Below are 16,156 nucleotides of genomic sequence, written 5' to 3' on the forward strand. Positions count from 1 at the left end.
GGCGGCAACAAGAATTTATATTGTGACTACCACTAAGGATACGGACACAGAACACAGCACTGCATCGACTTAAAAGACGCTCTGGAGCAAGCCATACGAGACGGCAAGCTCTCCGAGTTCGCCAAGATCATCAGGGAGTCGAAGCGCACAGAAAGAGACAGATCACCAGATAGGGAAGGACGCAACCCAAGGACACAAAGACAAGCCCCTCGGGAAAGTCTGGAAACAGACCCGACCATAGTCGTCAACATCATAACAAGCAAGGATAAGCCGGAAAAGTCGAAATCGGCACTAAAAAAGAACCTCAAGGTCCTGGCAGTCAGAAACCAAACCCCGACAATCATCACCAATAATGCGATAACATTCTCCCCCGAGGACTGCCAATACGGCACCTCGGCGAAAGATGCCCCCTTCGTTATCTCCGCAAAGATAGGAACCGGGCTGGTCAGAAGAATACTACTCGACACATGAGCAGATTCCAACATCCTCTTCAGGGAATCCTTCGACAAACTCGGGCTCCGAAACGAAAACCTACAAACCCACCATAATGGGGTAACCGGGCTCAGGGATAACTTCCTTCAACCGGACGGCACCATCACACTTCCCCTCACCATCGGAGCCAGGAACCAAAGAAAGACCATTCTCTCCGAATTTGTCATCCTTAAGAACTCCACTACCTACAAACATCATCCTCGGGAGAAAGACCATTAACAACCTCTCGGCGGTCATCTTCACCAAATTCTTACTCATGAAGTTCCAAGCCGACAACGGCACTATCGGCACAATACACAGAGACCGGAAAGTCGCGGTAGAGTGTGAGAACACCAGCTCGACCCTCCGCAAGAGATCTCGAGATGCGGCAGGCATCTTCCTCGCCGACCTCGATGCACACCAAGACCAAAGTCCGCGCAGAACCGTGCGAGAAAACGACAAAGAGGCAGAGTGGGACCTTGCAGACAAGGTCAGGAGCATAGCGCACCTACGGGAGCTAGCCCTAAAACAAAGAATAAGTCTAAGGTACAATGGCAGCACGGTACGATGAGACTTTGGACCAGGAGACCTCGTCTTATGACAAAACGATATCGGTCCACCCACTCCCGGAGAAGGGATGCTCACGCCCAACTGGGAGGGTCCCTACCAAATTAGGACGGTAATCGAAAAAAGAGCCTACATGCTCGAAAGACTAGACGGGACCAAGCTTCCAAGATCCTGAAATTCCACCAACTTACGGTGCTACTATATGTAGAAACATCCTTCCAAAGCAACAAGATTGAGGTCGTTTAAGACTATCTCTTTACCCTTTATATTTTGCCTTTTTTACTTGCATTTATTGCTTAAGTCGTTTAATCGTATATTTTCTTACTGGGCACTCTTTCCTACCCACATTGGGAGGTTTTAACGAGGCCCAAACCATAAATGGAATTCATTTTCTCAAAAGCATTGTCCCGTTCGACGGCACAAATCAAACGCGGCTACACGGGAATCGATTACTCCGAGGCCAACAAAACGGATATCCAAATAAGTAAACGGCTACACGGGAATCGATCACCCCGAGGCCAACAAAACGGATATCCAAATAAGCAAACGGCTACACGAGAATCGATTACCCCGAGGCCAACAAAACGGATATCCAAACAATAAAACGGATATCCAAAATAAGTGAACGGCTACCCGGGAATCGATCACCACGAAGCCAATAAAACAGATATCCAAATAACAGAACGGATATCCAAATAACAAAACGGATATCCAAATATCCAAACGGCTACACGGGAATCGATTACCCACGGATATCCAAATAAGTGAACGGCTACCCGGGAATCGATCACCCCGAAGCCAATAAAACAGATATCCAAATAACAGAACGGATATCTGAATAACAAAGCGGATATCCAAATAAGTAAACGGCTACTCGGGAATCGATCATCCCGAGGCCAATAAAACGGATATCCAAACAACAAAACGGATATCCAAATAAGTAAACGGCTACTCGAGAATCGATCACCCCGAGGCCAATAAAACAGATATCCAAATAACCAAACGGATATCCAAATAAGTAAACGGCTATCCGGGAATCGATCACCCCGAGGCCAACAAAACGGATATCCAAAAAACAAAACGGGTATCCAAACAACAAAAAATGACGGCCTGGGATCGATCACCGTGAGGCCAACAAAACGGAAATCCAAATATGCTAAATAAACAAAGTCTTGAAATCGGCCCACCAAGAGGCCTAAAATAAGTTCACAATAACGGCCTAGAAAAGGCCACACAAAACAAGCATGAGCTGACGGTCTTCCAACTTGCGAAAAATCGGACTGACCAACATCCCGCCAATCAGTGCAGGATGACGTCACGCCCTTTCTAGGTTCCTCACAGTCTCCCGAATTACAGAGAATTGGACTCTCCAAACAATTTAGCATTGAGACCAAGTAAGCATGCTCTCATACTCCAGGAACAACTGTTCCAGACCCGATCTCCGGGTCCTTCCTCGGAACGGTCATCAAACCCGGCATGTGATGAGACGCACAAAAAACGCAGTCCTCGCCTGACCATGAAACGGCTAGAAACTCCCCAAATTCTCGACCTTGATCGGAAAAACCAAACAACGATCTCCTTGCCAAATCACAATGACGAGGAAAAGGTTCCTCCAGCGATGAGACTGAGCACCCTCACTCTCTCGCTCCGGGGGCAACTGTTACGGATCCGGCCCACGGACCTACACCCGGAACGGTCCCCGAACCCGGTTGCCAGGGTCTGACCCGCTTCGCCCTTCCAGAAGGCCCGAAACCAGCCCACTAGAGGTCCTAACCAACTTTCGAATTCAAATGTCTCCCTTATCTTAGTCAAATAAGATAAGATAAGATAAGATAATTCAAACGTCTCCCTTATCTTAGCCAAATAAGATAAGATAAGATATTCACCATCACCTATAAATAGAGGACCCAGGTCCCTCCAGGTATTCATTCATTCCTCACACCTTATACCTCTTAGATCCATTCTGACTTGAGCGTCGGAGTGTCTTTGCAGGTATCTCCCCCCATTGCTCAAGTCAAGTGATCCGGCATCTGCCTCAACCTGCAAGTTCTCGATCCATCTCTCAACCCGTACCAGAGACATCTTGTACACTAGCGAAAAAACCCGTGCTAAGCATAGGTGATATGGGTAAAAACTAAAAACCATTCCGACTTCCTAATTATTAAGCTATGCATAACCAAGATGCTCAAACATTTTGAAGTTTGAAAGATTTCTCTATAGATAACATTTAAGATGTGTGGTTGAAAGATTAAATTTTATTATCAAGAATATTATTCTTAGGAATATAATGCTTAGGAATAAGATTACTTGGAATATATGATTCTCATGTTTGGTTATAAAATTTAATGTATTGAAATATTATATAATAATCTTAGAAATGATTAAATTTTTGTTTGGTTGAGTTTAAATATCTTAGTCATATTATGTAATATGTTAAAATTACCCTTAATCATTCAAATTAAAATATCAATGACTAAAAATTAAATTAAACCTAATTAAATATTATATTTTTTACATCGATTTTTTTAATTTACAAAATATTTCTAATAATAAATTTATTAAAATATCCCTAATAATAAGTATTTAGTTAAAATTATTATTAACTCTAATTTTTTTAAATTTACTAAAATACCCTTAATAACAAATATCTTTAATTAAAATTATTATTGATTCTAAATTTTTTAAATTTACTAAAATACTCCTAATATCAAATATCTTTTGTTAAATTATTATTTACTCTAAATTTTTTTTAAATTTAGTAAAATACCCCTAATAACAAATATCTTTAGTAAAAATTATTATTGACTCTAAATTTTTTTTAAATTTAGTAAAATACCCCTAATAACAAATATCTTTAGTTAAAATTATTATTGATTCTAAATTTTTTAAATTTACTAAAATACTCCTAATAACAAATATCTTTAGTTAAATTATTATTGATTATAATTTTTTTTAAATTTACTAAAATAGCCCTAATAACAAATATCTTTAGTTAAATTATTATTAACTCTAAATTTTTTTAAATTTACTAAAATATTCCTAATATCAGATATCTTTAATTAAAATTATTATTGATTATAATTTTTTTTAAATTTACTAAAATATCCCTAATAACAAATATCTTTAGTTAAATTATTATTGACTCTAAATTTTTAAATTTACTAAAATGCCCCTAATATTAAATATATTTAATTAAAATTAACATAATTGAACTTATGTAAAACAAATCTCAACGATTCTAACCACATATGTATTAAAAAGCTTTACTATTATCCAAATTAAAGTTACAAAGAAGTCTCAAAAGTTAATATTTACTAGCAGACATACATGCACAACTCTTGTACAAGAACGCAAACACATCAATAAAAATAAAATCAATGTTACAATAGACAACCTCATACATAGAAAAATAAACACAATTATCGTGTATGATATCTTCTCCTCCATTGGTTCCATATTTCTTGTGCAAGTTGATCCCTCCATCTACTCCAAGCATATTTTGATCTACTATCTCATCAATAGGATCCACAACCATCACTCTTCTAATGTGATTATGCAAAAGGCAACATGCAATTATAACTATTCCTTGAGTTTTAATAGGATAAAATGACATTTTCCTTAAAATTCTCCATCTTGCTTTCAATACTCCAAATGCCCTTTCAATGACATTTCTAGCTTGTGAGTGTTTCATATTAAAAAGTTTTTGGGCTGTACTAGGTTGATTATGTGGATTGAACTCACTCAAATGATATTTTTGTCTTTTATAAGGTGCCAAAAATCCTTCACAATTCATGTATCCAGCATCACATAAGTAGTAATGACCTAGTGTAACATATAAAATTGGACAAAATTAATGAAAGATCAAATGGTTACTTTGATAACATACTAAAGTCTCAATAAAATACCTTGGGGAACACTAAAGCCATTGTGAAATAGTGCATCTTGCAATACCCTAGAATCCGCAGCTGAACCCTCCCAACCCGCTAATACATAGATGAATTGCATATTGGGAGCAACCACTCCAAGCACATTGGTTGTTATGTCACCTTTTCTGTTTCGATATCTAGGCTTATCAGCATCAAGGACATTGACTTTGATATGGGTACCATCTAAAGCTCCTAGGCAATTCTAAAATCCAAAAAAAGATCAATTAACTCAATCCTAAAGCACACCAAGCATATTAGATTTAATAACATTAGTAAGATAAATTACCTTGAACCATTTCCATCGTTCATCCATTCTATCCTGGCTAAATGGTTGAGGTTTCTTCAGTAAGAGATTATGACATCTCAAAATAGCAAGTGGTGCGTACAAATTTCCACACTTCCGTACAACAGTACCAGCAAGTTCATTGGGTCGTCCAAGTAATACCTGAGTGAGTCAGGGTCGATCCCACGAGGATTGTGGCTTGAAGCAAGCTATAGTTATCTTGTAGGTCTTAGTCAGGCAGATCAAAAGGTTGTTGGATTGATGAAAGGGCAATTCATGAAAGGAATATATTGTATATATTAAAATTAGTAATAGAGATAGAGTTGAGGATTAGAGTTGCTTTGTCTTTCTGAATTAACTCTGGTATTACTGCTCTCTTTGCTTGTGAGTGATTTTTTCAATGGCAGGCTGTATGTGATTGACACTGGTTTGAGCAGCTGCCAATACTCCTCCAGATCTGAACCCTAGGTTTAGTGCGGATCCATTCTGATTGAGGGTGAAGCTCTTACAGTTCATTCTCCTTAATAATCCTACTCAAAACGCCACAGATAAGGTTAGATCTTCCGAATCAGAGAATGCTGCACCTTGGGTTTTAGCCTCTACCACAGAGATCCTAATCTCCTCAGAAATTGGCTGAACTGATGTCTCAAGAAGTCCCCAACGAAGTCGTGGATTAGCCGTCTGAGAGATGTATAAACATAGCTGTTGGTTCATCCTTGTCTGATGAAAAACGCATTCTGAACCCAAGTAGACGCGGGTGTTTGTTAGGCACATTCGTCTTAATGTGATGAACAGAGCTAATTTATTAGATCATCCTATTAATCATAATGAAGATCGGATATACATCTTAGAATTAATTAAACACTATCGAAGAGAAAATAGTAATACTTTTATTAATTCATAGGACTCAGCAGGGCTCCTCCCCTCAACCTAGAAGGTTTAGAAACTCATACTGAAAGTAAAATACAAGTAAAACGTGTATGCTGAATGAGATATGAAAAGTATCTCCAAAAAAGGTGTGAATTACATAAACATAATCCCTTAAATACTAAATTAATGACTAGTAAGGGTAGAACACTCTTTTTAGTGCTAAAATTCACTTCTGGAGCCCACTTGGTGAGTGTTTGGGCTAAGCTTTGATAAGATCCATGTGCTATGAGGTCTCTTGGACATGGAATGCCAGCTAGGGGGTCCTCTTTGGGCATTTGTACATTGGTCTCTGCTCTTTGGGCGCTGGACGCCTGGAAGGGGGGTAAGTAGCTGGCGTTGGACACCAGTTTTGGGCCTTCTAATCCGAAGTAAAGTATGGACTATTATATATTTCTGGAAAGCTCTTGAAGTCAGCTTTCCATAGCCATTGAGAGCGCTCCATTTGGACTTTTATAGCTCTAGAAAAGCTCTTCCAAATGTAGGTAGGTCAGATCTGGATATCATCTGCAGTGCTTTCTCTGTCTCTGAATCAGACTCCTGCTCCAGCTCCTCAATTTCAGTCAGAAAATACTTAAAATTGTACAAAAATACAAAAACTCATAGTAGAATCCAAAAATATGATTTTAATACTAAAACCTATAAAAACTCAATAAAAACTAAATAAAACACACTAAAAACTATATGAAAGTGATGCCAAAAAGCGTATAAAATATCCGCTTATCACAACACCAAACTTAAACCGTTGCTTGTCCCGAAGCAACTAAAAACACAATAGGATAAAAATAAAATAAAGATACAATAAATTTCTAAGTTTCAAATGAAACTTAGTTACAATCAGATGAGCGGGACTTAGTAGCTTTTTGCTTCTGAATAGTTTTGGCATCTCACTATCCATTGAAACTCAGAGATGTTGGCATCCTTAGGAACTTAGAATCCAGATGATATTATTGACACTCTTAGTTAAGCTTATTTTGATTCTTGAACACATCTTTCAGAGTCTTGGTCGTGACTCTAAGTACCTTGTTTTTCAGTATTACCACCGGATACAATAATGCCACAAATACTTTAACTAGGTGAACCTTTTCAGATTGTGACTCAGCTTTGCTAGAGTTCCCAGATAGAGGTGTCCAGAGTTCTTAAGCACACTCTTTTGCTTTGGACCATGACTTTAATTGCTCAGTCTCAAGCTTTTCACTTGACACCTTCACGCCACAAGCACATGGTTAGGGACAACTTGGTTTAGCCGCTTAGGCTAGGCTTTTATTTCCTTTGGGCCCTCTTATCCACTGATGCTCAAAGTGTTGGGTCCTTTTTCCCTTGCCTTTTGGTTTAAAGGGTTACTGGCTTTTTTAATCTGCCCTCCTTTTCCTGCATTTTTGGACAGTAATGGATTTTCTGCTTTTTGTTTTTTTCTTTTTGCCATTTTTTCTTTCTTTTTTTGCATGCATAATAATTTTTTCTTTTGAAACATGCTTTTTTCTTTTTCTGTTTACTGCTTTTTCTTGCTTCAAGAATCAATTTTTAGATTTTTCAGATTATCAATAATATTTTTCCTTTTTCCTTATTCTTTTAAGAGCCAACATTCTAAAATTTCAACTTCAAATATGCACTGTTTAATCATACATTCAGAAAACAAAAGCAAATGATACCACATCAACATAATTAAACCATTCTTATTTTAAACTTGAAATTCATGCATCTCTCAATACTTTTCAAATAAAAACTTTATTTTAAGCATGGTGAGAGATATATGGAACATTTTACAACTTTTAAGACATCAATGCAAATGATCATGCAACTAGAACAATAAAACAGACAAAACATAACAAAAAAATAGAAAAATAATAAAGGAAAGGAGATAAAAGAGAACGAATACACCTGAATAATGGTGGCTAGTGCTCCTCCTTGAGGATCCAATCTAGTGCTTGATCTCTTCAATGTCACTCCTTTGTCTTTGTTGAGGCGGCTGCACAGGCTCATGTGCATGCTTTCTAGTTTGCTCCATCCTCTTCTTCCATACTTAAGAGTGGTAGAAGTCAAAAAGCAAAGCCTTTGCAATACCAAACTTAAGAGTTTTGCTCGCCCTCGAGCAAAGTAGGGTAGAAGAAGGTGGGGTAGGTGGAGTTTCTGTGGGACCTACAGGTCCTGAGATGTTAGGAATTCCAGATTCCCTGCTCTCTTGCACTAGCATTTGAATGCCCAGGGACTGCTCCCTGGCTGGCGTTCAACTTCAACACTCCATCTAGAGTGTTCTGTTTTCACTTCTGTAAAATTCTGTCTCTGTTCTAACTGCATATGAACATGACCCTAAAAGAAAAATAAAACAAAATAAAAGGAAATAAATAATTAATTAAGGTTGGGTTGCCTTCTAACAAGCGCTCTTTTATCATCATTAGCTTGACGATTAGCTCCTTAAGGAGGTGAGTAAGGGATCAGATTTTCATCCCTTATAGTGAACTTTCTTCCTGTCCTCTCATGAGTGAGCTCCACATGCTCTAGAGACAGGACACGACTCACTGTATGTGGTAAGGCTGGCTTCTTAGTGAAGACAACTCTCATGCCAGGTGAGAAGCCTTCAGTTGGGACTTTCTTGTCCCTCCAGCCTTTAGGTACTTTCTTTTTAATACCTTTGTGCTTAGAGCTTGTTGAGGGATGCCCAACACCAAACTTATGATTGATGTCTGGGGGCTCTGTAAAGTTCTACATAGAAAAAGAGGGTTGGAACACTAGGTGTTGCACAGTTCTCTTTTTTATCAGAGAAAAAATTGGGATTGGACATCTTGAATAAGATATAGTCCTCTCCTAATTGGAAAATCATTTCTTCCTTAGCTACATTAATTATGGCTTTGCATTAGCTAAGAAAGGTCTCCCAAGGATGACACAGTCATCCTCATCCTCTCCAATATCCAAGACAATGAAGTTTGCAGGGATGTAGTGGCTTTTACCTTTAACTAAGACATCCTCCGTTAAGCCATATGGCTTCTTCATAGTCTTGTCTACCATCTCTAATGAGATGTTTGCAGATTTTACCTCAATGATGCCTAGTTTCTCCATTACAGAGTGTAGCATGAGGTTAATGCTTGACCCTAGGTCACACAGAGCTTTTTCAAAGGTCATGGTGCCTATGGTGCAAGGAATCAGAAAGCGTCCAGGATCTGGAAGCTTCTGACGTAGCTCTTGCTGAACCAAAGCATGGAGTTCTTTGGTAAGCAGTGGAGGTTCTTCCTCTAGAGGTTTTGTACCAAATAACTTGGCATTCAGCTTCACAAGAGCTCCTAAGTACCGAGCAACTTGCTCTTCCCTAGTGTCTTCATCCTCATCAGAGGATGAGTAGTCATCAGAACTCATGTACTGCAGAAGTGCATGCAAAGGAACCTCAATGATCTTTATGGATTTCTTTGGTTCTGGGCTAGAGGGTTCTTGAGTGGGATTTAGGCACTCAAAGGGTGTGCTTTGACTGGCGTTCAATGCCAGCTCTATTAGCTTATGGGGCATTGAACGCCCTTGCTGTCCACCCTGACTGATGCCAGTCCCTTTAGCATTCTGGGCATTGAACGCCCAACAGGGATGTCCTAGCTGGCGTTCAACGCCAGCTTCCCTGGGTTAGTGGGCGTTGAACGCCCAGTGAGGGGTTCTTCATTGGCGTTTAGTGCCAGAATGGCTGCATGGTTAGGAGTTGAACGCCCAGTGAGGGGTTCCTCACTAGCGTTCAACGCCAGAAAGCCTACCTGGTTGGGCGTTGAATGCCCAGTGAGGGGTTCCTCACTAGCGTTCAACGCCCAGCCAGTGCTCCCTGGCTGGCGTTCAACGCCAGCTCTGCTGCCAGGATGGGTGTTGAACACCTAGTGAGGGGTTCCTCACTGGCGTTCAGCACCAGGCATGGTGCCATTGTGGGCGTTGAATGCCCAGTAAAGGCTTCTTCACTGGTGTTCAACACCTTCCCATTCTCCTCTGATTCGGCCATGTCTTCCATGGTTATGGCCTTGCACTCTTCTCTAGGATTAACCTCAGTATTATTGGAAAGAGTTTCAGGAGGAATCTCAGGGATCCTCTTGCTTAGTTGACCAACTTGCACCTCCAAGTTTCTAATGGAGGACCTTGTTTCATTAATGAAACTATGAGTGGTCTTAGAGAGGCTGAAAACCAGAGTCACTAAGTCAGAGGGGCTCTGCTTAAAGGTCTGCATATTCCCTTGAGAAGATGGGAATGGTGGTCTGTTATTGAACCTATTCTGGTTCCTACCACCTTGATTATTGTTGAAACCTTACTGAGGTTTCTGTTGATCCTTCCATGAGAGGTTAGGATGGTTCCTCTATGAAGGATTGTAGGTATTTTCATAGGGTTCTCCCATGTAATTCACCTCCTCCATGGTGGGTTGATCAGGATCATAAGCTTCTTCTTCAAGAGAAGCTTCCTGAGCACTACCAGCTGCAGTTTGCATCCCAGTCAGATGCTGGGAAATCATATTGACTTGCTGAGTCAATATCTTATTCTGAGCCAAGATGGCTTTCAGAGTTTCAACTTCATGAACTCCTTTCTTCTGAGAGATTCCATGGTTAACAGGGTTTCTTTCAGAAGTGTACATGAACTGGTTGTTGGCAACCATCTCAATGAATTCTCTTACTTCTGCAGGTGTTTTCTTCAAGTGGAGGGATCCACCTGCAGAGCTATCAAATGAAATCTTGGATATCTCAGACAGGCCATCATAGAACACGCCTATGATAGACCATTCTGAGAGCATGTCAGGAGGACATCTCCTGATCAATTGCTTGTATCTTTTTCAAGCTTCATAGAGGGATTCACCTTCTCTTTGTTTGAAGGTTTGAACTTCCACTCTAATTTTATTCATCCTTTGAGGAGGAAAGAATTTAGCTAGAAAAGCATTAACCAGCTTTTTCCAAGAGTCAAGACTCTCTCTTGGTTGGGCATCCAACCAAAACTTAGCTTTGTCTCTTACTGCAAAGGGAAAGAGCCACTACAAGATTTATACTTATTTATGGGATTTTTTTTGTGGAAGTTTTAAAAAACCTCCACAACTTATTTTATTTATGGCAAAATATAAAACCCCCATTAATTAATACTAATTGTCTAGTTTAAATTCTTAAGCCCAATTACCCAAACAAATAGCCAGACTCAGCCAGACTCTAACCTACTCTAATTAAACTGAAACAAATTTCACTCTAAACAAAAATTTGTCCAAAAAAAAGTTAAAAGAGAAAAAAGAGGGATCTTAAACCCTATATCTATTTGCTGCCACCACCACATTCATCTCTTCGCCCATTGTCGCCGTCAAGTCGCCGTGGCGTCTAAGATCAGAGGGAGAGTCAGCTCACCGCTGTTGTCATTCATGTCCTCGTCGTTGCCGCATCAAGCTTCTAGGTCAATGTCCTCATCTTTGAGGAGCTTTGAGATCTTGTTTTTGTTAACAAGTGGTTTAGATGTGGGAATCCTTTCGATGCCGTGGGAAGCGTTGATGGTACACCATTACTGAATCAATCGGCGAAGAGTGTGGTTTGGAGTTAGATCGAAGAAATCAGAAGAAGAGAGTTGTTGCTTCGTTACGGAGAAGGTCTTGTTCTTGCCGGAGAAAAGCCATGTCTCGATGCTCTCTCTGTCGTAAGTGATGCCGGTGGAGACGGTTACGGGATCCTTCATGATTTCAAGCGAGATTGGGCAGAGAAAGAACGGAGGAACATCGATCTCATTATCCATACTCTAATGCTCTATGGTTACAGGCTTACATTATTATTATTATTATTTACCTGGTTCAAGGATCTTGTTGCCACAGTGGGCAAACTATCATTCTTGTGCAATGATGGTACTATAACAAATTTGCTTATGATATCAATTAATTTAGCCTGAAATATACTTTGTTTTACAAGTCAATATCATTGCGTTTGTAATCTTAATGGTGTTTTATTGATGTATTAGGTTTCTTATATGCTTTATTTAGTTCATCCACCACTTGTTCTGTTCTAATAATCTTTGACTAACAGAGATCCTGACCTTGCCCAAAAGATTGGAGCTGCAACCGCTCTCGAAGTCAGAGCGACGAGGAATCCTTATGTCTTTTCTCCATGTATTTCAAGAGTCTAATGATAAATTTGTGTAGGAAAAATTCTTGTTAGGCGTAATATGTTCACATTTCTTCCTTTGATAACTTAACTAATTACTTCTGGAACACTATTTATAGGTTTGTAGAGATCCAAGATGGGGTCGGTGTTATGAGAGCTACAGTGAGGATCCTAAAATTGTGGTACATATTTGATATTTCCTAAAATTTTGTCCTTGCCTGGTGGTGAATTATGGTCAATAGTTACATAATTTTCATGTTTAACGCTTATGCATCACTAATGTTGTAATGTAATAATTAACTAATGAGTTTCAAGTTTAAGAAATTAATGTGGTGGATGGAAGTGGCTACAATTGTTGGTACTCTAGTAGCGTTTCTAATAGTGCCTATGCGATCTCTCAGCTCTGATAACTGGAAAATAACTGCTGCTCTCATGGGTAGTTATATTGGTGGATGTAAGTGCTCAAACAATTTGCCTCTAAATTTAAATGCATGGAGGTATTGAGTCTCTAATCAAGCTGGTATTGCTTATCATGGAGGTATTGAGTCTCTAATTGATCTTTTTGGCTCACAGAATGCGTCTATCTAGCACCATGCAGCTTTTGCTCTATATAGCCTTGTGGATAATGAGGTGAAATTGGGTTTATTATTCTTAACTTTGTCAAAATTTTATGTTACTATATTGTTCTTTATGAACTTATCAAATATAAATTGTGTGATAGGACATTATTGGCAGACCTTATTAAGGCTGGTGGTTTTCACAAACTTTAGGATGGAAGTTTCAAAGCTCAAGTATGTCCTTCTTTCCTTTACTCCGTAGTATCATATATTGACTTGTATTTAATTTACTGGTATTGTTCTTTGATGATAATAAAATTGTTTATGTTCATAAGTATAACTTCTATAGTTCTATCTCTATAATTTCATAAGTAGAACTATCTTCATTGACAACAATGGTACAATAAGCTTTTATCTGCTCATTTTAATAATTTTTTCACCTAGTAGTGCTTTGAAGTATTTCCAATCAACTTGCAGCTATATCTTGCAGGATTAGAATTGCTGTTGGAGCTTCTTGGATCTAAAAGTACAAACCTTAAACTAATTGATCTACAGGAAAAAGATTCTATACTCATCGAGTTTGTTTAGTCAAGTCAGATGTATTTCGAGCAAAGTTTGATGGTGGTTACAAGGTAGGCCTTGAGATTTGCAATGCAGAAAAGGGAAGCCAAAGATATAGTGGTTCTAGATATCAAATGGTTTGTATGGTTCACTGAACAAGAGCATAGAAATAATTATAATTAACTATTAGTAATTGGCATTAATAAAAAAAGCTAGTGTGTATATATGTTAATCATTAGTTAATTACCTCTCTTGCCACTGCAGACCATTAGAACTATGTCTGTACATAGATATATGAGGTAGCACTTTAGTCATCATGAGGTATTTGCTTTGGTACTATTAAGCTTCTTAATCCTGTGCTATATAAACACCGTTGATGAATTTGCCTCATAAAAAATTTGTGAATGCTAAGAGAACAAAGAAAACTTATTAACCAGGTTGGTTCTTATTAACTACTTATTACTTGCCTTATAAATCCATTTGTAGGAAGCTTCATGAAAATTGAAAAGTAATTGCGTTTATGGTGAAACAGAAGAAAACAATGAGTTCAGAAGATTGCCTTGGTTGGGCTACAAGAGATGCATCTGGACATCTCTCACCATACAAATTCAATCGCAGGTAATTAATCAACTTTCTTTATAGCATATAAACATATATTAATCGCTAATATCACTTGGACAAGGAATAAACTTGGTGACTACAAGTACCCTGTTGTGCCAGGGTACGTATGTTGCCTTTAATAATTTTTCTCTAATTCTCAGAAACTTGCAAACTGAATTAAGATAATGTATGTATCTGTAATCTGCTTTTTTTTTGTTAGACATGAGATTGCAGGCATTGTGAGCAATGTTGGTTCCAATGTCAAACGCTTCAATGTGGGTGATCATGTTGGAGTGGGGACTTATGTCAACTCATGCCGCAACTGCGAGTATTGCGATGATGGACTAGAACATCAGTGCAGTAAGGGAGCAGTTTTTACCTTTAATGGGATTGATTTTGATGGTACAATCACAAAGGGAGGATACTCCAATTTCATAGTAGTCCATAAAAGGTAATTGGCTACTATAGTTTATATATTTTGAGTTAAAAAGGTTAGAGTAAACTGAATTTGATGTTACATTTTTTTGTTGTATATGTGTAGGTATTATTTCAAGATACCAAAAAGTTATCCATTGGCTTCAGCAGCACCTTTGTTGTGTTCCGGAATCACTGTTTATTCGCCAATGATTCGTTACAAGATGAATGAGCAGCCGGAAAAATCTCTAGGAGTGATTGGCCTTGGTGGATTTGGTCAGATGGCTGTTAAATTTGGAAAGGCTTTTGGTCTGAATGTAACAGTTTTCAGCACCAGCATATCAAAGAATGATGAGGCCCTCAATTTACTTGGTGCAGATAACTTTGTGATTTCATCTGATCGAAAACCAAATGAAAGTAAGCATAGCAAATTAAAAAAGCATCCTCTGTTTCTTATTTATTTCTTTTGTCAAAATTGAATGTTTACAAATATTGCTACATGCAGGGATTAACAAAGACATTAGACTTTATAATTGACACAATAACTAGTGATCATCCTTATGATCCTTACATGGCACTTCTGAAAACATTTGGTATCTTAGTCACAGTTGGGGTTGGTGAGATTTTTATGTAATTAGAATTTAGATGATATTGAAATATTGAAGTTGTTTTATTTTACTTTTTAAAGAAAAATAGTAATAGTTATGTAGAATAATACCATATACAATTATGTTTTATACAATTATGGTTGGAACTATTGACGTTGAGAATTTTTTTATATTTAGAATTGTCTTATATTGAGGAATTTTATTATAAAGATTTAGTTTTTTAATTTTGATAGTAAAAAATAAATTTTTAATTAAGAATATATAAATGAGATGAGATTAATGAATGATTTGAAATTAAAAAGAAATAACTACAAGATTTGTGGAGGTTTGAAAATCTCACAAAATAGTTAATTTGTGTTAAAATGAAAAGTCAATTTGTGGAGGTTTTAAACTGCCACAAAAGTTATTTAAAACTGTCACAAAAGTTCAATATAAAACTCCCACTGAATAGATTGTGGAGGTTTTTAAAAATCCCCACAAAAGACCTCGTGGCACTTCAAATTTTGGGGGTTTTAAACCCCCCCCCCCCACAAACCATGTGGTAGAGGTTATAAACCTCCACAAATAAAAAAAACTGCCACAAATAAACAAAAACCTTGTAGTGAGCATCAGGTTGTAGACTTCAGGATTAACTCCATCAGTCTTTATAGTATCAGAGATCTGTAAGAACTCAGCTAAAAACTGATGTGGATTTTTCATTGGAAGTCCATGGAATTTACAGTTCTGTTGCAGAAGAGAGACTAACTGAGGGTTAAGGTCAAAATTATTAGCTCTAATGGCAGGTATAGAGATGCTTCTGTCATAAAAGTCAGAGGTAGGCATGGTGAAGTCACCAAGGACCTTTATTGGCTCCTCTTGAGGTTCGGCCATGTCCTCTGTTTCTTGTTCAAAATATTTTGAAATGTCTCTTCCAGAGTATTGTGCTCTAGCTTGTTGTAAATGCTTCCTTAGAGTCTTCTCAGGTTCAGGATCAGGAGTCAAGAGGAGTTCTTTATTCCTGTTTCTGGTCATAAACAAGAAAGAAAAAAAAAGAAAAGAAGAAAGCTCTTTGTGCCAATTGGTAAGAAGCTCCTCTTTAAAGTCAGATGTGAAGAAAGAAGAGGGAAAATAGAATAAAAGAAATAAAAGAAGTAGAAGAAGGATACTTTGAAAATAGGGGATAGAA

The 16,156-nt window shown here is 38.0% G+C and overlaps 2 protein-coding genes across 2 annotated transcripts; one reads left to right on the forward strand and one right to left on the reverse strand.

Annotated features, from left to right (window-relative positions):
* Window positions 1-4,342: 4,342 nt before the first annotated feature.
* Window positions 4,343-5,266, reverse strand: LOC112778204 (protein ALP1-like). The gene is made up of 3 exons (XM_025822553.1): window positions 5,251-5,266; window positions 4,944-5,156; window positions 4,343-4,860 (listed from the first exon to the last, which is right to left on the reverse strand). The coding sequence occupies exons 1-3, from the start codon at window positions 5,264-5,266 to the stop codon at window positions 4,343-4,345; spliced, it is 747 nt and encodes a 248-aa protein (XP_025678338.1).
* An 8,644-nt stretch (window positions 5,267-13,910) lies between these two features.
* Window positions 13,911-15,017, forward strand: LOC112778205 (probable cinnamyl alcohol dehydrogenase 1). The gene is given in 5 exon segments (XM_025822554.1): window positions 13,911-13,993; window positions 13,995-14,090; window positions 14,190-14,420; window positions 14,511-14,788; window positions 14,878-15,017. Coding segments are annotated over 5 exon segments (828 nt in total).
* Window positions 15,018-16,156: the final 1,139 nt, after the last annotated feature.

This window comes from Arachis hypogaea, chromosome 19 (genome assembly GCF_003086295.3).
Source record: "Arachis hypogaea cultivar Tifrunner chromosome 19, arahy.Tifrunner.gnm2.J5K5, whole genome shotgun sequence".
NCBI classification, from domain to species: Eukaryota; Viridiplantae; Streptophyta; class Magnoliopsida; order Fabales; family Fabaceae; genus Arachis; species Arachis hypogaea.

Coding starts and splice junctions, on each gene's coding strand:
- LOC112778204 (XM_025822553.1), bottom strand. Junction 4,861..4,943: donor TGGCTTTAGTGTTCCCCAAG/GTATTTTATTGA, acceptor ATGTTACACTAG/GTCATTACTACTTATGTGAT.